The sequence below is a fragment of the Ambystoma mexicanum genome, chromosome 14, assembly GCF_040938575.1.
Source record: "Ambystoma mexicanum isolate Mex_15411 chromosome 14, UKY_AmexF1_1, whole genome shotgun sequence".
Taxonomy (NCBI): Eukaryota; Metazoa; Chordata; class Amphibia; order Caudata; family Ambystomatidae; genus Ambystoma; species Ambystoma mexicanum.
This window is the reverse complement of record NC_090940.1, coordinates 182,248,606-182,274,207: the sequence shown is the minus strand read 5'-3', so window position 1 is coordinate 182,274,207 and position 25,602 is coordinate 182,248,606. Positions and strand designations below refer to the sequence as shown.

Below are 25,602 nucleotides of genomic sequence, written 5' to 3'. Positions count from 1 at the left end.
TGGTTCCCGTATTAGAGCAAAGGGAAACAATATAAGCTTTTCTAAAACACGTACAACAAGCTCTCCCAGTGTTAAACATAATAAGGATTGTGTGAATGGCACTATGGACTCTTACTTCCTAACGGAGCCGGCTACACAGCCTGCTCCCCAGCAATACTGGCAACTAATAATGGACCCATAGATAATGTGATACCTATCAAGGTAAACTGTTTTTCCCATTCTGATCAGTCATTTACAGCAATGAACAATAATAACTCGTTGCTTGCCCTCTGTTATTCGCTACGTGACTCACTTGCTCCTGAAGCCCAATTGCAACATCATCTTGCAGTGCAGGAGACACCGCAAGATTACATCAGCCACCCTTCTATATCTAATACTGTTGGACCGGCTCCTCAGAGAACGGAACCGGACCATATTACAGAGGAAGATAATCAACATAGACTGTTCGCCTCGCCAAATATGTGCCCTACCAATGATGGGGGGGCAATTGCCACCTCTGCAACTGATCATCTAGGACAATACGGCGAGACTCAATCTCAACTCTCGGTCCTACAGTTTGCAATGAAGGTAGTATTTAAGATGTGTCGGAGGATATTAGAGGAGGTCTCGGTTCTAACCAGGCACAGCATGTTAAAAGATGATTATGATGATAAAGATTTAGATGCACTGATTGCTGTCGCAGCACCTTATCACTCCCGTAACTTGAACTTACACAATGAGAGTATAACAGCCAAGGGGACTGGGGGTGCTGAGGCTGACATGATGATATCCGAGGTTGAGGAGGTGGTTGAATATCTTAGCGATACTTCGGCTATCCACTTAACTAGTAAGCAACGTAGGAAGAGGAGACAAATTCACAAGGATATTCCCAATAACAGGGAATCTGGTCCCACCCAAACTATTGGAGGCCTTGGGGAGGATCATCCCTTAGACCCACATATTAAGAAAGCAAAAATAATTAGACAGAAAATGTAAGACGGGGACTGCTGGACCGAACGGTGCTCTTACCCGAGGCATTGCTGGGGGGGGGGGCTAATGGGGCTATAGCCCCTGATCTTTTGGTTGTAGCCCCAGATAGAATCTCAGGAGCTACAACCAAAAGGCTAGCTAGCCCCCAGTCCCGACAGTTCCAACATTAGCCCCAGGTCTTTTGCAGACCTAGCAACACCCCTGACTCTTACTAGTTGGGTACTGAAGAACAGAAACCCAAGTGTTATGAATGATGTTTCTGATGAGCATGATCTCTACCGTGTCCCTTGATCACACGTCAAACATAGCAGTGAGGAAAACCCAACATATAAATCCCTCTAATGTTTAGTTGCCCCTGTGAATAGTAAGAAAAATGATGATGAGAACGTTATCTCCGACAAAACTCTGGAGGCAGCCTTTACAAACCTACCTCGTACAATTACTATAAAGAAAAAAGCCCGGGATAAGACTAGATCCAACCCTCATATTAACACAACCGATGTGTATTGTTTGGCCTTATGTAAAATCCACCCTTTAAGAATTGTAGATACTAAAGATTTTGATTTCATTGAGCCAATTAAAGACCCTAAATTTTCAATTCAGTAAAATGTATTGTAGTACGATGGAAACAGCACAGATGATTAGACCCTATAAAGATCGTTATGCAGATCTTGGGTACGATTTGGATGCTGCGGATGAGGTCTTGCTAACCGACCACAGGCAGGGCCCCGATATGCGAGCGATCAAAGACAAAATAAGCACTTTAAGAAATCAAGGTGGCTGTGTTAACAGCAATGCTGCACTGCAAGCATACACCTGGGGTAACTGAATTGGCTTGTCCAGAACAACGACAATGGTCAAAAAGTTGGAAATTGAGAACTGATAATGTCAAGCTGGAACACACATGGATTTATGCATTTATTGGAATCCAGAGGATCATTAGAACTCCTGGAGCATACGGATATCTTCCTGCTGCAAGAGGTCTGATTATTATCTGAACTGTTGATTGAATATCAAATCTTCCAAATTATGGCCAATAATGGGCCACAAGGACATCCACATGGAGGCCTCATAATTGTAGTCAAAAACAATTTAAAAGCAGTAAAACTAGGCACTGATGGTGATAGTCCCCATGTGTTGGCGGTTAGAGTGAGCATTAACAACACTATTGGGGATATAATCTTCATCAATGTATATGATCCTCCGGGTTTGTCCAAAACAGATGACATTACTGAACTGGTATCTTGTATGATAGGGAATGCTAGAAGCTCAAATGAACATGCATATATTTATGTGGGGGGAGACATTAACGCAAGATACAAATGTCTAAATGAAATCAATGAAACTAATTTCTTTAAAAATAGGTCTGAGATTGGCACTGAAGCAAAAGACTCACCTAAAGGGAAAATATTGGTAGATACCATGACAGCATGGGACTATGACCTCCTGAATGGAAGAGTGGTGGGTGATATTCCAGGGGAAAGTACCTGGAGGTCTGCGACCAAAACTACAACACTAGATAACTTTTTCTGCAATTTGATGGTTAATTATGTTAGCTAGAAAGTTCCGAAATGACCTCTAGCGTTCACACTATACTTACACTCACTATCTGGGAAACAATGGTCCAAGGCATAAAGGGCAGGTTGGGGAATTGGAAAGGAATGTTGTCGGTAGCAGGATACGATGGAATGAAAGAAGTATCAATAAAGTATCAATAAAGCAGGAGCCTACTTTGTCTTACTGGCTGGAAAGCTATTATCCATGGCGGTTTCATTAATGGCAGATGGGATTGAGGAAAAGATTAAGGACAGCGCCTCAGTGTTGGCGGTACAAAAAGGTAATTACACCCAGCTTGCTACTAATAATAAAATATACCAGTATGATAAAGCCATTCGTGAATTGAAAAGGTCCCTGATGCGAGAACTAAGAGAGATTAAGAAACATGCTATTACTCCCTCAGAGGCTCGTGGTGCTTCCCCAGTGACTAAAAACAGATACCGAAGATGGGTAAGATACTGGGTATTGTCTGGCAGAAACGCACAATGGCAATACCTAGTTTCTATTGCTAGCAGTAGGGACTCACGTAAGCCCTGGAAACTGCTGAGCATGTTTAATTTCAAGGCCATATCTCATGAGATCTGCACAAATAGGGAACAAGAATGGCTGAGGCACATTAGTAAGAGAATGTACAACCCGGCTAGTTCCAATGACAATGCCCCATGGCCAGGAGAAAAATGTTGTCTGAGTTTTTCACTTGAAGAAATGATGTTGAATATTGGCCGCCTAAAGGATTCTAGAGCTCTGGGCCCTAACGGACTCCCAATGTCATTATAAAAAAATAACATGACATTCAGGGGCAAACTCTTATACTGCCTATTTTGTAAGGTATGCGAAGAAGGGCGGAGTCCCAAATAGTGGCGTGGTTCCATTCTTGTACCAGTCCATAAGAAGGGACCTAGAACACGACCAGAGAACTTTAGGTTGCTAGCTATGCTAGATACAACCGGAATTTTTCTTGGATCCTTAATATTAGATAAATTGACAAAATGGGTGGATTCAAGCAGTATATTAAGTAATTTTCAAATGGGCTTCGGTGCTGGTTCCGGTACTGCCCACTGTATTTAGCTATTTGATGCACTTACAAAAGCGGGTAAGAGTACAGACCAACCAGGGCTCTATGTGGCCATGATAGACTTCCGGGCCGCATTTGATACTGTTTAGAGGGGTAAACTCTGGCCCAAAATGAATCAGTTGAGATAACCTCAGGACTTGCTGCTGGCTACTATGGGCTTATATGAGAATACTACAGAGCAAATTAGGCTGGATAACAGGGGCTTGGTGTCTGCAGTAATTGAGGTGAGAAAACGTAAGGCCCTAGTGAATTTGAGTATGATGCATCGTTGCGTGAGTGCGGCTTCTCGATTCAGCCTCCAAGGCATTCTCACACTTTACAAACAATGCTTTTGCACCTCGGTATTATACGCACTAGAAGGGATTGGTATGAAGGATCTAGCCTGGTCAGATGTGCTAGAAGGTAGATACTGGTGGAAAATGCTGGGGCTCAGACCGAGCATTCCAGTCGAAATCATCCACTTAGAGTTGGGCCTTACATCACTGTCTGCAATGGCCACAAAGGAGAGAATTCTGTTATATTTAAAATCCTGTAAGGCACCAGTATGTCCATTGTTAAACCTATTGGGTCAACAGCCTCCTTCCAATACCCTCAATGTACTGACATCTCTCGCACAGGCGAGCTTTGAAATGATTGGTTGGAAGCCAGTGTGGGACGATAGGTTGCAGGAGCTGATTAAGAAGTCTACTTGTAAGCTTGAGCAATGGGATTGGTGCGTAAATTATGACCACCTTGTTAGCCTTACGAGCTATCGCACCATAATAGACCAACTTGTCCATAACTACAAAAAAAGCAAGTCTATATTCAACTCTGTGCATCACCCGAGCTGCGCAGATTCCTTCTATTACTAAGAATCAGTACACTACCAGTGCTAGCAATTACTGGTCCTGAGCAGGGAATCCCTAAAGAGGGGAGGGGCTGCCGCTCATGTGGCCTACCAGGCAAATTGGAGACCGCCCAGCACATTCTTACAGAGCGTAGGGAACATGGCCCGCTCTATATGAATGTGTTTGGCCCCTATGTTTCCGATCTTAATAGCATTAAGAGTGAGTTCGTTTGACGATATTGTTTGAACAATGGTCACAAATCCATGCATATAGTCCTGTTTAACATCTGGAACGAAGTTCTTGAGCATGGAAAGAAGTCACTAAAAAAAAGTTAAAGTATCCAACCTGCAATAGTCTGGATCGGGAGGTTGCTGTTTTGCAGATCTGTTTGCATATTGCATATGATAATTTTGCGCAGCAATGAATGCAATCAGTAGAGAATAATTAGATGAATTGGGACATTGACATGATACCCGTTTTCCTGTTTGTCTGTTTGTTAAATGTGTAAAGGTATTTATTACGTATATAGATTTATAAGGATATGTCTTAACTGTATATGTAAACAATCTTAATCGTATATCTACATTTATAATTGTAAGTACATTTCTTTTTATGTATTGAATGTTGTTTGTATATTATGATAAAGCTCTATGAGCTATAAGCATAATAAATCAATTTAATTTGTTCTCTCTATGGCAAATCAAAGAAAAATATATTGCGTCTGCATTGAAATCATTGAACTCGATGAATTATAGGCATGAATATTATTTGTATATGGAAGCAGCTGATGTTTTATAATATGAAGCTGGGCACAATTTTAGTTTTTTTTTTTATATTTTTAGGTTTAGAAAATGTCTCTCTATAGTGTATTTTATTTATTACTCTGTACTATTTATAGTTTGTGGATTTCATTATATTGATGTGTACGATTTAATGAATTTTTTCAAATCAAATGAACGTATTATACTACTACTCTAACTGGCGGAACACCATCCCTGTTGCTATCAGGACTGCTCCAACGCTTCTGCAGTTCATGAAGTAAGTCAAGACCCTGCTCTTACCTGGGCTCACTTAGATCCTATACCACCCTTGGAGTATGGGATATCTAAGTGATTATATTCCACTGGTCTCTGCTAACGCTTAAATACTTACTTGTACAACACTCTGTTGCCTCCTAGCTTGGTTTGCATTATACAAATCCAAACACAAACACAACTAAAAATACAAAAATAAAATAGGTGAAGTTTAACAAAGCTAACCATTATGTTGGCATTTCTTTGTTAGTGTTGTATTCTAGGGCATAAAATGATAAACAAAATGGACAAATTATGGTTTGCATTTGAGAACACTGGATGGTCTTGGTTTCATAATAGACAACTAACAAAACTAGCTAGATATGAGTAGTCAATGTGATTTAGGGTCAAAATAAGCAAATAACCAGGTATTAAAATGAAGAGAGCAAATTTAGATAGACAAGAAATTAAATTAACTATACAAAATATAGTTTTTCAAGAAGTTGTTCTGAACACACGTCAACATTTCTTCAAAAATTAAAATTAAGCAGAAAGGTTATACTGTGATACATATGAGCGACATGCACTACCAAGGGGAGCGAGGAGAGACAATCCTGAATCAGGCCGACACATGTAATTAAACACATGCACACTTTCTTTTTTAGACATAATTATTCAATTGTCTCAGCATTAAGGAGTGGACATCGTATTCAAAACAAATTTAACATGTGATCAACCAACATATGCCTACCTGAGATTCTCAGACTCGAAGAATTCATTTTGGAATCCTTAATAACTAAGTGCTTGATCCAAAGAGTGGGCGCTGTAATTTCTAAGGAAAAGAGAGTACAATAATCAACAAATAGTTATGGATCCATTGTGATAAGTGAGAGAAGGTCGCTTGCAATTATGCACCTCCGATGAGTATCCTATTTCCATGTCACCATGTCTCTTAAGTTTTCTGCTCCTAGTTGGAAATTATTTTCCCTGTCGTTAGTTTTCCATCAAGGTTGTCGAATCAACCTCACCAGCGACTTAACATGATTTCATAATGGAAGCCCATCCCCAGTGAGTTACAAGGCCAGTCATATTTCTCTTTTGCATTTTTCACAAAAACCTTTGATACTTCGGCAGAAATGTCTGATTCAAGACTTACGCTCTACCTATTGTCACAAAACATAATTATTCTGGTTGCCCACTTATTTCCAATGGAATGCAGCTTGGATTGTGGCGCTATACTATGCCGACCAACTCTGCCGAAAATGGCCCGCTGCACAAGTTAGGGTCCTGAACGAATCGAAGGCTCCCAAATTTAGAAAACATGAGGTAACACAAATTCATCTTCAATTGTGACTCAGTCTAAAGGGGCCAATTCTATGTCACAATATACTTTTCACATGTAGCTATTTATATTCTTTTTTTTCAGAAAATCAATGCCTTGAAAAAGCACCAGATGGAGCGAAACACCTTTTGGTATATATAACATACATTTACAAATACCAAATGGTGCAGTTAATGTAAACTGAAATAAGAATGTCAAGTTATTTGAAAATAGTGGCATAAGAGACAAAAGAGTTTGAATTCTAATGTGCACATTTTTAAGATACCTGGACCCTGGCGGATGCGCAACTCCACAGCGCAAGGAGACCACTACGTTGGTAACTGATGCAGTATCAAAGATTACTTACAATACATTACATTCCACGAGATAGAGGTATCCCATCAAACACAAGCCAGTTGCCAGTCGTGCTCGCTATCAACACATCACGAGGTGCAGAAAAGCCGCTGTCCGTTATTTCTTTTGCTTGCGCTTATAGTTGTACTGACAATGGCCCTCATTAGGACCCTGGCGGATTTTTTCCGCCGTCGGCGGACTTTTCCGCCATGGCGCAAAGTCCCTTTACGCCATGGCGGATGGCGGACTTACCGCCCCATTCCGAGGTCGGCGGGGCGGTAAGTCCCCATTGACCCATTTACCCTTCCCCATTCCCATTTCGGCCCCATAGGGCTCAATGGGAGTGGGGAAGGCGTTAATTACGCCACCGTAAATTACGGTGGCGTAATTAACACCAAGGTCCCATAGCGCCATGGATTTTTACGCCCGCAAAAAGCGGGCGGAAAAATGACCATGGCGCTATGGGAACTCGTAGTTGGCGGTAAGGGGTCGGCGCAGCTAACGCTGGCGCAAACCCCTTACCGCCAGGGTCCTAATGAGGGCCAATGCCTATTATGAGACTAGCGTCAAAAGATTTCAAAAATGCTTTTCCAATAGTTTGTGAAGCACACAGGTACTAATGAGCTAGAGCACAAATACAGCAGATGTATTCATGAGAATCTGCGGCCAGGCCTTTATCTTTTAAAAGGACAGGATTTTGTGCAGTGCTAAGCTACCTTTCACCTACATTCTGAGTAAAAGGAGCAAACTGAAAAGTAGGGAAAAGGCTGTGATTGCTGAAAATGAGTGCAACCACAGATGTTGAGTATGGCAAATTCACTGCATTTGGATATACAGACTACAGAACAGGCGCGCATGCTTATTTTGCGCAGATGGTTACGGCGTGCACAATTAGCGTATGCACTGCCTTCATCAGATGTGGATGACAGGGCATTACCGAGAGCACAGCGCTGGCGATTGGGCCGGCTCTCGCTGGGTCCGAGATCCGGCACCAGATGTATAGCCGGATCTCGGGATCCAGCCAGAGTCAGCTGCCCCAAACCCATGCGATTAGCAGCACTCTAGCTCGATGACTTAAATAAAAAAAAGAGAGGGCCCCTGGCGGCATGTGGTAGGGGGGCACTGCAGCACATTGCCACCATGAGCGCTTTTCTGTCTACGCCCCCCTACGTGTACACAGCAGGACACCAGGCCAAAGGCCTCCTTAAGGATGGCTGCAGTGTTGCCAGGTCCGCTTATTATAAGCGACTTTGGGCTTCTTTTTGCCCAAAGTCGCTTATAATATTTGAAGGTCGCTTGTTGTGTTTTTTTGTCCGCTTATTACACCTATTAAGCGCTTATTGCTGCGCTTGTTCAGTTAACAGTGGTAATAAGTGGACAAAAACTGCAACCAGCACATTGGGGGTCATTACAAGGTAGGCTGTAAGGGGTTAACGGTGCCGGTAAAGGTGCCGGAGCTGTCAACCGCTTATCACCCCATTACGAGGTCTGCTTGCGGGAACCCGCTAAGGACGCCTGGTTTTACCAGGTGCCCTTAGCGGGTCCCGCGAGCAGACCAGGGTGCTAACAACAGGCCCGGTATTAACGTGCCCGTTGTTAGCTCCCTCCTCATTCCCATTGAGCCCTACGGGGGCTCGAATGGGAATGGGGATGTACCGGGTCTGGGTTCCTTGAATGAGGAATTACCGGGCCCTCCAAGGTCGGAATGGCCCGGTAATTCCTCATTCAAGGAACCCGGACCCGGAACCCGGTAAGGGGGTACCCATGCCGCTAATAGCGGCATGGTTACCTCCTTCCTTGTAATGACCCCCAATGAGTTCACCGCCGCAGCCCTGATTAACAGGATTAACAGGAATGCACTGGAGTTAACTTCCCCGACCTGCCGTCACTATCAGCTTCAATCACCGCTGCAGCGCCAAGTCCGACCCCTGCTGCTAAATGTTGGTCATTGAAGGGAAGATAAGGAAGCTTATAGTGCCGGCCGGGGGAAGGTAACTACTCCAGTTCATTCATTTTCTAGTTTAGAACATGAATGGGGGCTGCGTTCACTCCCTGTGCCCATGTTAACGATCCCCACACTTTTTTCTGGACTTGAGACCTATTGATGACGTTCGAAGACCTGCGGAATTGCCCACTAGGACTGCCTCAGTACAAGAGATTCGCTTGGGATATCAACAGAGCTGGAAAGGGGTCTCTGCTGGCACTTTTGAGGAGACTGGTGTACTTGGAGTGAGGTCTCTGACATAGCCAGGACGCTTGTTAGGCAAAGCGTGTTTGCACCCACCAGGCTGGCAAACAGAGTACCACAGCCTCCAAATGTTTCTCTTATCAAGGCCAGTCGGTCCCAGCTAGGACACCTTGGGTCGGCGCCCTTTGTTCACTGCTCTGGGTGACATTTTATCGAGAACAAGTCACTCGAAACCGTAATGATATCATATTTTGGGTGCACCAGTGCCATGGGAGTGCTTTAAAGTGGAATTGATAAATAGTTTGGAAAAGAAGCAGCATGAAAGAAATTGCACCGTTTTAAACTATTATTTTGGACATTTTCTTTGATCAGTGGTCAACTGCCAGCTCTGACCCCTCTAAACCCCACCTCCTCGGACGCCACCCCCCCAAACTCCGCCCCCCACCACATTTTTTCAATGTCCACCACTGCAAGAGCATGGGAAACAGATGAAGCCAGAACAATCACAACCAGACATGTGCACTGCCTAACAGCAGGGGGCCACTCACAATGACGCTCCCCAAAATAGACTCAACTGTCCAAAAACAACACTCCTAGGATGAAGGAGTGATTAGCAGCATAGACCATAAGTTTAAGACGAACATGGTTGCTATTTGTAGCTGCGATTACGTCTGTGGAGCTAAGAAGATGGAGGCGGCAAAACCATTGAGGAGACTGTCTAGGACGTTTTAACTAGCCATAATGGCAAAACCATTGACGAGACTGTCTAGGACGTTTAACTACCCATGATGGCAAAACCATTGATGAGACTGTCTAGGACGTTTAACTAGCCATGATGGCAAAACCATTGATGAGATGTCTAGGACGTTTTAACTAGCCATGATGTTACCAGAAAACAGGATGCTACAACTACTAGACACATGTGAGCTACACATGGACATCATCAACACCATGAGGCCAGAGATCCATCCAAGACAATCAGAACCAAACATCAACATCAGACCTGCCATAGCAAACCACTGCTTATCACATTACGTAACAGTCCCATTGGCCAGTGAGTTTAAGCAACTCACATTTTCAGATATATTTGCACAGTTCCCGCAAGGTGTCCTACGGAAGGAGGACGAACACGCCCTCTTCCGCTCTGTTTCACAGACGTTGATACAGTGAAAGCTGCATTACATAATGTCTGTCCCCCCAAATGTTGCTGTGTGGTTGACAGAACACATATTACCATGATTTCCCTCAAGGTCTGCCATTTAAACTCACCAACCATGGTACACAGATAGTAGTGCACTGTTAAATGTGACAGTGCCTGAGCCCTGCCAGGACTCCCTGCAGATGGAACAAATATCCAAGATGGTTTGAGGGCTCTTTGCTAAAGTACTAGATGCACGAACAAGGACACAATGCTTTAAGAGTATGTTGTTCTCATTTGGACATGTCAATGAGCATTCATGCCACTAACAAGTCTGTCATTCCTTTTATTGGAAGGTTTTGTGGTGTGATCTAGGAGCCTGTGAAGCTGATTCTGATTGAAAAGAGCATGAAGGGGAGCAAGGTAAGAAGGAGATTGAGTTGCCTCGTGCAACATCAACAAGTCCAAACTGGGGCCTCTCCAGACATTTGCTGAAATTTATTAGATCTGGCCTGAAGCAGAGATGGAGTGCACTGCAGCTCCAAAGGGATGAAATGGGGTGCACTGTAGTTCCAAAGGGATGAGATGGAGTGCGCTGGAGCTCCAAATGAATGGGAATGAGTGTGCTAGGACTTCAAAGGGATGAGATGGAGTGCACTGGGGTTCCAAAGGGATGAGATGGGGCTGGAGTTCCAAAGTGATGAGAGGGAGTTTGCTAAAGTTACAAAGGTATGAGATGGAGTGTGCTGGGTCTCCAAAGGGATGAGATGGAGTGCACTGGAATTCCAGAGTGATGAGAGGGAGTGTGCTGGAGTTCCAAAGGGATGACATGGAATGTGCTGGAGTTCCAAAGGTATGGGATGGAGTGTGCTGGAGTTCCAAAGGTATGGGATGGAGTGTACTGGTGTTCCAAAAAGATGAGATGGAGTGGACTGAATTTCCAAAGTGATGAGAGGGAGTGTGCTGGAGTTCCAAAGGGATGAGACGGAGTGCACTGGAGTTCCAAAGGGATGAGATGGAGTGTGCTGGAGCTCCAAAGGGATGAGGTGGAGTGTGCTGGAGCTCCAAAGGGATGAGATGGAATGTGCTGGAGCTACAAAGGGATGAGGTGGAGTGTGCTGGAGCTCCAAATGGATCAGATGGAGTGTACTGGAGTTCCAAAAAAATGAGATGGAGTGCACTGAATTTCCAAAGTGATGAGAGGGAGTGTGCTGGAGCTCCAAAGGGATGAGGTGGAGTGCACTGGAGTTCCAAAGTGATGAGCGGGAGCGCGCTACACTTCCAAAGATATGTGATGGAGTGTTCTGGAGTTCCAAAAGGATGAGATGGAGTTTGCTGGAGTTGCAAAAGGATGAGATTGAGTTTGCTGGAGTTGCAAAAGGATGAGATGGAGTGCACTGGAGTTCCAAAAGGATAAGTTGGAGTGTGATGGAGGTCAAAAGGGATGAGAAGGAGTGCACTAGTGTTCCAAAGGGATGAGATGGAGTCCACTGGAGTTCCAAAGGGATGTGATGTAGTGTGTTGGAATTCAAAAGGGATGGAATGGAGTGTGCTGGTGTTCCAAAGGGATGTGATAGAGTGCAATGGAGTTCCAAGGGGATGCAATTGAGTGCATTGGAGTTAAACAAGTGATGTGATGCAGTGCACTCAAGTTCCAAGGGGATGAGATGGAGTGTGCTGGAGTTCCAAAGAGATGAGATAGAGTGCGCTGGAGTTCCAAAGGGATGGGATGCAGTGTGCTGGAGTTTCTAGGCGATGAGAGGGAGTGTGCTGGAATTTCAAAGAGATGAGATGGAGTGCACTGGAATTCTAAAGGCATATGATAGAGTACACTGGAACTCAAAAAGGATGAGATTGAGTGCACTGGTGTTCCAAAGGGGTGGTATAGAATGCACTGGAGTTCCAAAGAAGTGAGATGGAGTGCATTGGAATTCTACCGGGATGAGATGGAGTGCATTGAAGTTTCAAAGGGATGAGAAGAAGTGAGCTGGAGTTCCAAAGGGAGGGGTGCAGTGCATTCAGGACCCTACCACCACAGACTGCACTAGGGAGGCCGGTAGGTTTAGGAGGCACCCTTCACTTTCTGATTAGCCAGTAGCATAGCAAAGGCACACTCTGGTGTTGAAATCAGAGAGCTGCATTGGCGAGGCAGGGAGTCCGGAAATCATTCTATTTCACAGGGGCCAAATAAAAGAAGGTAAACAATAGTGATAATGAACAGATAGTTTCAGCCACATATGAGATGAGGACCTTTACCCGGACACCTACCAAACCAATACAATTTGAAGTGTTCTCTATTATAAATATATATATACAGCAGTTTTAAGATGTTCTCAATTATTAGATATGATAAATGTAAAGTGAAAAGAAAGGTTTATCTGCTCAAATACATGCTACACATTAAGAGGTGGCTCGGTGAGTATGCTCGTGATAGAATTAAACATCTCGCTGCTCTCGGGTATGTGCATGGCTATTTACAAGCGTCTTGCCTTTAGTGACCTTTATGTTTGCATTGCCTCAAATATTGCACATTCAATATATAAAATCAAGCGCCCATAAAAAATAAATGCAGTGCTGATAATGGGTTGACTTAGACACTAGTCAAGACTGGGAGATGCTAGCAAGACTTCCACATTTCATTTGAAACTTCCTTTCTTATGCCAAACATGACTCATACTACAGGGAGACCATCACAGGCACCCACCAGCAACAAGGCACCAGAGAGACCTACACACATTAAACCTGATCCTTTTGCAAGGTAGAGGGGAAGCACAACGTCCCTTCACCTGAGGCAGCATAAATGCTTTCACCACCCCAGTTTCACTAGGACACGTGTTTGGGGCTAGGGAGTCATGCCTTGACTATGTAGAAGGGTGAACCGGAAGCACAAGAACAGAGAAAGTTCCCAGGTAGAGCAAAAGAGTCCACCGACCAGACAACCAGAGTTTGCAAGACCAGTGGCAGTTCCACCACAAGATCGAAAGCAAAGCCGGGGGGAAGATGGGGGGGGGCGAACCAGGGGTGAATGAGAAGCCCGTGGGAAAAAGAATAACGCTGAAGGGAGAAACAGCCCTCTTCCGAGGACTATTGCCTCGGAAGAGGAAGGGACTAAAGGCGGGCTATAATATGCAGAGACGGTCTGGAAGTAAATAAAAAATCATCCAGACCAGGGGTACAACGGGAAAAGTACAGGGGGCACGTGTTAGGCACAGCCGAGGAGAAGATCCAGAGATTAGCAGCAGAAAAATACCTAGATCAGCTACAAAAATTAATCGGGCAAGCAAGCAGGAAAAATGATGAGGAACAATACAGGGTTGGCAACAATGTAACCAGTAATTCATCACAGAGATGCCTCTCGGAGATGTACTTGTTGGGAAGTAACTATTTGCAGGTTTCCACATATTGAAGGCCAAAGCCGGCGCGCTGGGCGCGCATCTGCTGTGGTGCCTGACGTGCCTGTGTGTTGTAGTATGGGAGTGGGTCTGCGGAACCGTAGGGTGACAGCAATGTTCTTGCCTCATCCATGCCCTCATGTGGAGGCACCATCCTTGTCTGCCAAATACTGTGAGGATGGTTCTGCGGCTGAGGAGCCGGCAATGATGAAGAGTGGGCGGCAGAAGATGCTAAGCGGCAGGTGCCTGTGGCATGTCACACATTCACACCATCCTTTCTAAAATGCATTTATGTGTGCGACGGTTACTTCATAAATTTCCACACAATTATAAAAGGAAAGACATATGTTAAACATATTCATTAGTTGAGTTTGTTAAACATAATATGAATCTTAAACTGGTTGCCACAAAGCTGCAATATGATCCCACAGATGCATGATTGCAATGATCAATTAATTTGATCTACCCAATATGATCCACTTCCAAAAAATATCTCTATGGAGAACTCTGACGTCAGGGACGAAAGGTCCCCAAAATGTCATGTGAGCTTCACTGAGTATAGAGCAACCGGTTAGTACATGACATGTAATCTCCAAACAGTTGTTTTTACACAATCTACAGGTCTATAGGCAGTAAATTGAATCTTAATTGTTTGGTATTGATACAGAAATGTGTTTTCTATCACGCTCGTACACAAGTGTTTCAGAGAGCAACAAGGCAAAGGAGGGGAAAAAGGGAGAACAAAACAACGATCTTACTAGGCCCAGTGACATTGAGAACACGCAAGTGCATGGGAGAGGGAAAGGGGAGAAGTGCAAGGGATGGGGTAGAAGTGGAAAGTGTGGAGCAAAGGACAACAGATAAATAATAAAATAAATAAATAATAATAGGCAAACAAACAGTGGTAGTACAGCCAGCAAGTGGCAAGTGCTGGGTTTAAGGCAGCAGACAGCGTATGTCTGATAAGTGCAAGAAAAGGGTGGGGGGGGGGCTCTATGGTTACAGATACAGACCCCGGTACAAGGGATTGCCTGGAGGTAGTGTGGGTGGGTGGCAGGGTGAGCAGGTACCTGGGCGCGGAAGACAGAGGGTAGGCCAGGTGCACAGCGCCGAGAGAGAACAGATCAGCAGGGTAGAGGGGGAATGAAGGCAGAAGCAAAGTCCAACCTAGAGAGAACCAGGGCTCGGGAGACAGTTAGCTTCTGAGGAAAGGAGAGGAAAGGCAGAGTACCTCTGAGGAGGTGCAGTAGGAAGTTTGACTTTTTAGAGACATCATAGATGTGGGCAGAGAAGGAAAGCGTGGAGTCAAAGAAGACCCTGAGGTTCTTAGCCTCGCAGGTGGGGGTAGGAGGAGGGCCAAGGGAAATCTGACAAATCTGCGTAAATTGAGTAATGGACAGTTTCAAATATTCTTGTGGCAGGTGTATGGGTAAAATCTCAGAAATATTTTCTTGATACGATTTTTGTTTTGAGATGTATTCGATGTTGGACCTCCAGTCCCAAAATTTGGCTTGTTTTTTAATTTGCTGAATAAGTGTGGTAATTGGTAAGCTCCAATCAGGGATCCAATCAATGGCTATATGTGCAGGCTTCAATATAAGCAATTATCGTAAGGTCAGTAGTGTTTCAAATGCCTGCCATCCCTTGCCAGATATGTTAAATGTTAAATGTTAAAGGTATTTGTACCGCGCACCGTCACCAACGGAATTGGTCCCCAGGCGCTCTGGCGGACCTGTAAACGATAAGGTGGGATGTGTTAATAAGGTGAAGAGGGAGTAGGATAGTGATAGGAGTGGTGTTCTGTTGGCAGCTTCAACTCGGTATACACCGGGTGCTGAGCTTTGGTGCGGGTATTGTATCGGTGTCAGTCCGCATGTGCTGTTGGTGCGACTTATGTGTTGTTGCAGTGTTATGAAGTGTGTGCGGCTTGTTGTGCGAGAGATGGTTGTGTGAGCTTTTTGAGTGAGATAAGTATGCAGAGTTTGAGTTTATATTGGTTAGTGGGTTACCTGACATTTAGCATGCTAACATTCAAGTTTCACCTAAGTTTGGGCATGCTAACATTCACAATCTTATCTAGATGTGACGCAAGCTAATGTTCACAATTCTATCTAAGTGTGCCACATGCTAACATTCAAGTTTCATTCAACCCAAGTTTCATTCATGTATGTCCACTTATGTATTGTCCATGGTGACTATTCCATTTACTCCCCTCCACAACCTGGTCAGAAGGTCCCTCAAACTCACCCCATTGTACGAAGCTCACTGCTTCCTGTCAAATCTGATTTCTAATTATATAAACAAGATGCTTCACCTGAGTGTGGTTAAGGTAGACATTGATGTTAGTCCCAATTCCACGCTTATGCATTTCATCGGAATAATAACATAATATAACATAATTTAAGAGAATCTATTCTTTATAGCAGGGTGTGCATTAATGTATTGTAATTTGATAAAGCTGCTGTAATTGCCTATCCTGTGTAACACAATGGCTTTTGTTCCAATGAGAAATAGATTTTCACCTTTTAGAACCATGCTCACCTCCAAAGTGATCTCATGTAGCATTTTCCCCTCATTTTTCACGTATTCTGTGGCCTATCCAAAGCCAAATATTGGGGAGTTCAGGTTTATTTATTTATTTTATGTAATGGCTGTTTATAATGGGTCTACACACAATGTGTTTCGAGGCGCAAAAAGAGAAGAGAGTGGGGAACAGGCATGGACATCATTTCACCAAAATGCCAGGCGTAGCGGAAGTAACATCACATGACCCTTGACCTCTGATGACATCACAGGAAGTGATGTAATTCAACGCCCACCCTGAAGTAACATCACAGGAAGGAATGGAACATGACCTTTCACCCCTTGAGGAAGTGACATCACATAGCATTGTTCCTAAGTAAACTAGGAAAATATGGATACGATATCACTGTATTGTGATATACATTTCATACAAGAATGGATCACCACATGTATCGTTAATATCAGTGGGTATAGGGGCATATTACCAAATTACTGTGAATAAAAGCAGACGTCCAAGGCCAAATGATAATGATGTGTTATTATATAGCACTAACGCTTAAGCGCTTTATAAAGAACAAATATACATATAATAACACCCAACCTGTGTTGGTACTTGCAGGGAATTCGACCATGCACACGGAGGGTGTGCACTCGCCTGGGCTTTTTAAAAATGTTTTAAGAAATTGAATGATGGGAGATCAACCTCGGAAAATGTGTACGGCTAATCCGCACACATTTTCCTATGCTCACCACACAACAGACACATAGTCACGTGTACTCTGGGTGGACACAGCCTATGGGTGCAGTCCTCCTGTCATGTTCAGTTGGAATGTGACAGCCAGGAGTACATGAAAGCAGCAAGAGGAGGAGGACAACACCTTCCTCCTGGCATGACCAGCCTAATTAAATATCAAACGCTCCATGGATTCACGCTATCCTTTGTCCACCTGCTGGTGACAGCTCAACTGATGAGAGTTAATTGAAGCAGGCCTGCGGCAGGCCTGTTCACAGGACTGACAAAGGACAGGATGCCCAACACCCTTTTCATATGCATATGTGTCAACTTGATGTCAGCTCCCACCCCTTAGTAAGAAGGGCAGTGAATGTCATGTCTGTGGAAACTGTTTACAGTAGGCAATCCCTGCAGATGGACCCTCTTTCAGTGGGAAGAAGTATGTGATTTGATAGAGACAGAAAGTCTGTTCTCACCATAACTTCAAGAGAGACCTGCACTTTGATCAGGGACCACAGGGAGCTCAATTAACCAGAGATACCCCTTTGTTTCATAACAGACAGAAAGATGTGTGGGACTTAGTAGTACACGTTTCCACCCCTTGACCTTTCCTGTTGCAAAGCACTTTGGTTATGACCTCACGCATAACAGAAGATTGTTGACAGGGAGCCAGAATTGGGTGATTAAAGTAGGCTTAGCCTGCATCAATTACAGGGCTCATTTGGCTTTAAAAGAGGACTGAGCCCCTCTCCTAACAGATCATCTGAAGACTTTGCAAAGAGTAACAAGAAAAACTCCTTTGGACCCTGGCTGAAGGTATAGTCTGCCTTACAGCTTCCGCCAGTGAAGGAAGGCCCGGAACTCCAAGAGAAAGTAAGATCTCTCCCCAAAATATCTACCAGGGAACAGAGCGAGATACTGAATCCAGAGGACCCTGCAGTAGTTCCAGAACCAGAACCCAAACAGCACACAGCGTGCCCTGCTAAGTCTCTGCAAGCAAGCTTCATAGGTGGGAAGTGCTAGAGAGCCTCTGAAAAAACCAAGGACAAGGCCGTTTCCTGCAACAATCTCCTCAGCTTTGGGCCATCCGCCTTAAAGGATGACACAAGCCCAGCAAAGAAGCCAGGAGGAGTGCACCGACAAGCATCAACCAGTGTCCACTTTTAAGGACATTTTCAAGGCTGTCGAGCCCCTCACGCCGCATTCGCTCACACTGTCCAAGAAGCCTCAACCAGTGCTACAGACCTGCCAACCAGCACTAAGACAATGATTCCTGACCCAGAGCCGCTGTGTAAGCCAGCCTGCAGCTGTCCGTCCAGCCTTTTGCGCCAAACTGCCAGCCGCCTGATACCTGCATCTGTCTCCCGTCTTGAACTCTGTCGCAGAAGCTGTAAAGCACCCTGAAACAGATTCGATCCTGTTGAGCACCACAAACTTCTACAGCACAAGGTGCATCGTGTTTCTGTCCCCCTGGTCCTTCCACGAAGGCTCCTAGTGACATTTTACGAACCATTGCTCCCCTTGTGCTGAAACCAAGTATCCTTGCACTATTGAAATTAATCACCCTACTGACTACCCTCCTGTCAGTATCCAGAGTGCATCCCCTTTCCTTCTTGAAACTGTCTGTCCTCTGTATTTCCTTACAGGGTGGGTTGTATTTTGTAGTGTGCTAGAACTGTCTGTTGTGATAATAATAAAGTAGATATTGTTAAACAACCTTGCCTGGACAGTCCCTTTTATCATTCGGTAATAATTGTATTTTTGCTGTGTTGCAACTAACCAACGATCCATGACCTTTCTGTTCCATCCACGTTACCAAAATTGGACAAGGAGGTTTATAATTTACTAATGTTTCCAATCTGTTTGGATCCCTTCTGGTGTACTAGAGGTGGGGGGCTGATGGATGGCTTAGAAACTGATATTTATCCCTGACCACTGGTGCCCCGGAAGTTGTTTCATCACTGTACTCATTTATCAACCTCAGAAGGATGAAAGGGTGAGTTGGAACCACAGAAAGATGAAAGGGTGATTTGGCTGTGCCGGGATTCGAACTTGCAGATCACACACACAGCACAGCAGCGAGCATTCAACCCACTGAGCTATTTTACCGGCTATAGCTTTCTTACTGGCTATATTAAAATGAGCAATTACATGTCTGAATGTTCTCAAAATCAGAAAGCAAATTACACTCTAGTGGATACCATTAAACTGGTAACTGAGATTTAACAACAGGCCAGATCATCTGCAGGTCTGGTGCAAAGTTTGCCACATGTCAAGCCTGCGTGGATCTACTTTTCCGACTTTGGATGTTGGCAAAATACATACCATTGAGAGGGTTCATAACTGTGCATTAAAGAATTTAGAGTAGACAGGGAAAGCAGCACACTCACACGGCATCCCGTACGCTGGGCACTCGTTACCTCATACATGCAAACAAACATCCTGAACAGCATGCCATGGAGAGAGGAAAGATCGACACATTGCAACAAAGAATTAATTGTGGCACAATGAAATCAAGGGCCACTTAATGTGCTGTGGTCAAACATTTCTACACTGTACACAAGCTTTGAGGCACAAGGATTTTGTCAAGTCACCGATGACACTGAGATGGAATGTCTTGTGATGATCGTAACAGAGACAGCAGCAGAAAAAAACATGCTATAATTACAACTTGCGAAAAAGCAAAATACATAGGGCCTGATCACGACTTGGCTGTTAATACCGCCGGCGGTAATAGCCCTACCGCCGAACACCTCGGCGCTAATAGCGCCGGATCACGAGTTCGGCGGTAAAGTAATTCCCCATTCCCCTTTGAGCCCATTCGGGAATGCCCCATTCCCCATTGGGCTCAATGGAAAATTTTCGCGCTCTTACCGCCGGCGGATTTCCCGCCGGCGGTAATAGCGCAAATTTTCAACGGATTTCCCCCCAGCTCAGAGCTGGGGCGAAATCCGCCGAAGCCCTGATTCAGCGGACCCTTAAATCCGGCGGTATTAGCGCTACCGCCGGATTTAAGGGTTACCGCCGAAGTCGTGATCAGACCCATAGTCTGAAATGGATGCTTTTTCTACTCTAAATGCTTTTTGGAAGCTTGTGTCTGCATTGTCAATTTGAGGAGTTTACGAACAAACTAAATCAGTGACTCACCCCCTGAAGTGTGCCTGAATTAAAACTTTATTGAGTCTAGCAACAATTGTATAGCATTCCAGAAAGTACGATTGGTACGATCCAACCTCGCCACCCGTAAGCGCAAGTGTAGGGTGGCTGAGAGGAAGTGGATGCCATCAAGCGCATCCTCTGACAAACTGGCGTGCTGCCTGCTCCAAAGGCAATACAGACTCTCGTCCTCTCTAAGAAGAGAGCCAACTTCCTAGCTCGCGTCTCGGCGGCCTCTAACAACTTGACCAAACGTTTTAAAATCTGTAAGGAGCTGGACAATCCTGCTGTAGTCTTGACCTCTCCTGTTCCCTTCCAGGACCTTTGTATGGCTTTGGCATTGCATTTCACCACTAAAACTCAGGACGTCCTGTCCACTCTCTCTTCCTATACCTCCTCTTCCTCTCCCTCTAACATTCCAAGCCCCTCTGCAGCCATTTCTCCTCTTCCTTTCTTCTCCTTCCCCCTGTTCCCTCCAGATGATTTTTCTAGACAAGTCTGATCTATGAAAGTCTCATCAAAGCAGGTGCTCCCCTGCTCCTCCAGAAAGATTAAGGACCACATTGACACGCTTGCTCCAGCCTTGGTCATTTTCTGCAATCACTCTTTTGCGCCACTGGTACCTTCCCCTCCCCCCTTTAGCACTCCTGTGTGCACCCGGTTCTTAAGAAGCTCTCTGCTGATTCTTCCTCTCAGGCAAACTATCGCCCAATCTCCATCGCTCCTTTGCTGGGCAAACTCCTGGAAAAGCTGGCCATATTCCAGAATAATCTACATACTGAATCTGTTGGTTGTCTGAATGACCACCAGTCTGGCTTCAGAGCAGCCAGAAGCATGTACACTGCTCTCCTGAACACCTGTGAAGACTTGCTCTGCAATCTTCACTCTTACCTTCCTTATGTCCTCTTTCTCCCTGATCTATTATCTGCTTTCGACATGGTCAACCATGCCATCCTCCTCAATCGTCTCTGTGACAACCTGGGTATCTCTGGTCTGGCCCTTGCCTGGTTGACCTCCTTTCTCACCAATTGACTCTCCCAGGTACAACCTGTGTCTTTCCTCTCATCTAGCTCTCTCTCTACTTGTGGTGTTCCTCAGGGTCTAACCTCCCCCTTGCTCTTTAACCACTACCTGGCACCTCTGGACCACCACATCTATACTTTCTGCTCTAACTTTCAGTGTTATGCGGATAACACCCAGCTCTCCTTCAGGCTCCCCTCAACCTCTTCTGCTCCTTCTCCCATATCAGACAGACTGGCTGTCCGCAATTCAGGAATGGTGTGCCTCCAACATGCTTTGCCTTAATGTCAGTAAGACTGAGATCCTCCTCATTGGGACACCTGCTCCCACCTTCCCTCTCTCACTCTGGCCGTCCCCCACCCTGGGCCGTCTACCTGCTCCTTCCTGTGAGGCTAAGAACCTCAGTTTCATCTTCGACTGCACCCTCTCCTTCTCTCCTCACACCTCTGACGTCTCTAAGAAGTCACACTATCAACTGCACCTCCTCAGAGGTATTCTTCCATTTCTCACTTTCTCCCAGAAGCTCACTGTCTCCAGAGCCCTGGTCCTTTCTAGGCTGGACTAATGCAACGGCCTCTTTCTACATCTGCCTGCCTCTACTCTTCGCCCTTTACAACTAATCCAGAACAGGTGTGCAAGACTTGTCCTTAGGCTCAAGACCAGGGATCGTATCCCTCCAGCCCTGAAATATATCCACTGGCTCCCTGTGGCTGTGAGGATCAAGTTCAAGACACTCTGCATCATCCACAAGGCTTTCTGGGTCCTGGGACCCCGCTACATCAATCTCTCTCCCTAAATACCTCCCTGCTAGAACCCTTCAGCCATCTAGCTCTAACTCTGCAGATCAGACGCTTTTACAAGCAGAGTGTGGGGGTAGATCTCTCTCCTCTGCAGTTGCCTCCTTCTGGAATGGCCGCCCTGCCCCTCTCAGACTTGAGCCGGATCTCCTTAAGTTACGGAAGCTCCTAAAGACCTTCCTTTTCTCTTCTTCCTTCCCTCTCCCCCTTCCCAGCTAATTTCCCTGTCTGCCTCTTAACTGGCTGTCCGCACCTTTCTTACCTTGACAGTTGCTGCAGGTTGATGGCTGTGCTGCATGCTCCCACGGTCACATCGGCAAACACCATCTGGAGCTGCTTCTGTAGGAGCTGCCCTTAGCCTCCAGGCCCTTCGCCGCAGGGGCTGCACGGTCAGAGGGACTGCCATAAGGGCTATGGTCAAAGAGGGCCTCGGGTCTAATCAGGGGTCAGGGGTGGGTAGAGAGAGGGAGCAGAGGGAGCGGAAGAGGGTTCAGAGGGAGGAGAGCGGAAGAGGTTTCCTGCAGGTTGCCGTGAGGCGGCTAGATGTGAAAAAGAAAACTGCAAGAAGTACAAAGGCCAACTGCACACACAGGCCATGAGGCAGCAAGATATCCATTATATAGCAACAAACTAACTTCACTGGGCTACAAAGCACACAGGCCGTGAGGCGGCAGATATTAGGGCTAAGGATAACTGCAAACACAGACTGCGAGATAGAGATGTAATTTATTGTATAATCAGAGAGGCACCAAGTTTACAGTAGTGCAATGGCTGCAGGGAAGAATGCTGCCTGGAGTATGAACAGAGTATCCACCGCAAAGTGTACCGTTCAGAGCCCTGGGACCAATCAGAGGTCAGGGGTGGGCAGGGGGAGGGAGCAAAGGGAGCAGAAGAGGGACAGAGGGAGGGGAGGAGAAGGTTTCCTGCAGGATGCTGCAAGGCAGCTGGATGTGTAAAAGTACTGCAAGAAGTACAAAGGCTAACTGCACACACAGGCCGCGAGGCAGCAATATAGTAATTATATAACAAGGAAGGAACTTGACAACATTACAAAGCGCACAGGCAGCAAGGCGGCAAATATTAGGGCTAAGACTAATGGCTAACTGAAAAAACAGGCCATGAGGCGCAGATGTAGTTCAGTGGATAATCACTGCAAACACAGGCCACGAGATGTAATTCAGTGGATAATCAGAGAAGCGCCAAGCTTACCACAGTGTTCCGGCTGCAGGAAGGAATGCCGCCTGGAGTAAGAACACAGTATACACCGCAAGGTGTACAGTTCAGGACCCAAAGGCCAATCAGGGGTCAGGGGCTGGCAGGAGAGGGAGCAGAAGGAGCGGAAGAAGGTTCAGGGGAAGGAGAGGGGAAGAGGTTTCCTGCAGGACGCTGTGAGGCGGCTTTAGATTTGAAAAAGAACACTGCAAGAAGTACAAAGGTCAACGGCACACACAGGTCGTGAGGTGGCAAGATAATAATATAGCAAGAAAGGAACTTCACGAGGCTACAAACCACACAGGCCGCAGGAGTCCAGTTCTGTGCTATCATGCGGGACCTAGTGTCGTTTCCCTGTTTATGGAACCTTTGATCAATGCAGCTTTCATAATTAAATTATCACTCTTGCCTTTTGCACTTATAGTTGCTTCACAACCTATTTGCACCATGTTCCTATGCACTGTGGCCCCTTAGCATGCAATATTTAGTGATTTCCAAATATTTACTGACCTTGTCAGTGAGTTTTTAAGCGCAAGTTTATTGACGGTTGTTATATCTCATTTGTGGCATCTATGACAAAGGGGCAACAATGTAGATTGTGTTTGTGACATCTCATCCGATGCAGATCCAATCATGTTCCAGGAGGCTTTAGTTATCAATACTGTGGCAGCCATGATGGTGGATTCGGCTGGGCATCGGGTAGCACGCGGGATGGTGGAGTCCATTCCCTGCAGGCAGGAGTAGGCTTCGGTGGGACTTCCAGGGTGACATGCTAAGGGATGAAGAATGGTCTGCATCAGGCAGTGTTCAGGACTTTCATGAAGACAGTGTACTCTACTTGCTCTCTTATTCTTTCCCTAAGAGAATTCCAAGCACAGTACCCCGAGGGAGCTTTCAATAACCATAACTTAAGGTTGTGGGCTAATTGCTTACGGGGGTTCCGACCTGTAGAGGAGGAGCCAAGCACCCCCACTCCACCTACCCCGCCTACATTACCTGAGAAGTATGAACCAAAGTATGTGACGTATACTACACCAATCAGAAAGCAAGAAGAAGAGCAACGACTCTGTACAGTACCCATAAGAATACCTATACATAAGAGAATATGGGAAGCAAAGTACTCATTAAGGAAACCATACCTACATTCAAGACAATATGATGGCCATTTGAATGTGATTCCTGATGAAACAAAGAAACTGAATGACCAAGATGAATGGTGACGTCATACGAAACTGAATCGACCCCATATAGAAGATAACCAGACCAGAGAGGCAGAACGAGTTATGAAGAACAAAGAAGTACTAAAGATAAGTGACGTCTTGGGATCAAGATGAAGAGACTTATGCCATAAGCATGATGAAGATGCTTAGTTAGTTTAAACGTGTACAGATGCAATGAAATGCAAGCAGCAAGTCAATCATGAAGCTAGCCAAATGCTTATAGTGAATAAATCGCGGCAAGCACCAACCTATACATATATACCTCATAGATAGATATGGATTAAATCAAGAATGAATGTTTCCACTACATATATAGCAGTCTTGAGCAATGAGGAAGGCCTCAATTCAGTGTTGCAGTTACAAAAGCAATTGAATCAAACAGAATATATTTCAGCTAAGAAGTTGGATGAGCCAAAAGTCCAAGGTCTTATCAGAACTAGAATTGGCTGACATTACATACAATTAATATGGAAGAACAGAAGTTCCTGTTCAAGAAGGTCAAGTGAAAACAAAAGACGTCAGAGGAATATTGGAGAATAAAATCAAATACACATAAAGGCTCTAATCGTGGTGTCCAGTCACGTGATAGAAGGAAGTTGGACGCATGAGGAGATCACACCTACGCACGGAAGCCAGACAGTCCCCATACTCCTTAAAAAGTCTCAGAGAACAGGACAGACTCAAGGCCAACTTCAAACACTAATTGACACTGAACCATTGAGGTGTTGATGGAGTGTACTTTAAATTGCTGGGAAGCTGGTATCAAGACAAGCTCACCCGCCCTTGGTTGTTCAGTCGGCATGCTGCTCATGTAGGTGGAAAGTTACTGACAGGGGTTAGTAGCCAACCAATTGTAGAGGAACACGTAGTGGGGGTCCCATAGTTTGTGTAGCCAATGGGACGTCATACATTTAGTGACGTTCATAGTGGCCATTTTGAAGAAAGGGCTTCGTTGCCCCACCTGATGTGAAGTATCCAATTATTTCTCTTTGTTACTCTCTACAGATATAACACATATGTTTAGTTATTCACTTAGAATCAATCCCGCTTCCTGATAGGTTTTAGAAGTTTGCCACATAGGATGATGTTGGTAATGACGCAAGTCAA

General features: G+C 45.2%; 1 protein-coding gene across 4 annotated transcripts in view; it reads right to left on the bottom strand.

Moving 5' to 3' along the window:
- The window catches only part of SMOC1 (SPARC related modular calcium binding 1), a 445,428-nt gene that overhangs the window by 172,685 nt on the left and 247,141 nt on the right, over positions 1-25,602 (bottom strand). For 3 of the 4 annotated variants that reach the window (XM_069638879.1, XM_069638877.1, XM_069638878.1), the window contains one exon: positions 6,193-6,273. The exons of the other annotated variant lie outside the window; for it this stretch is intronic. In XM_069638879.1, the coding sequence (XP_069494980.1) occupies positions 6,193-6,273 (81 nt within the window). The remainder of the gene's footprint in view (positions 1-6,192; positions 6,274-25,602) is intronic. 4 annotated transcript variants of the gene reach the window in all.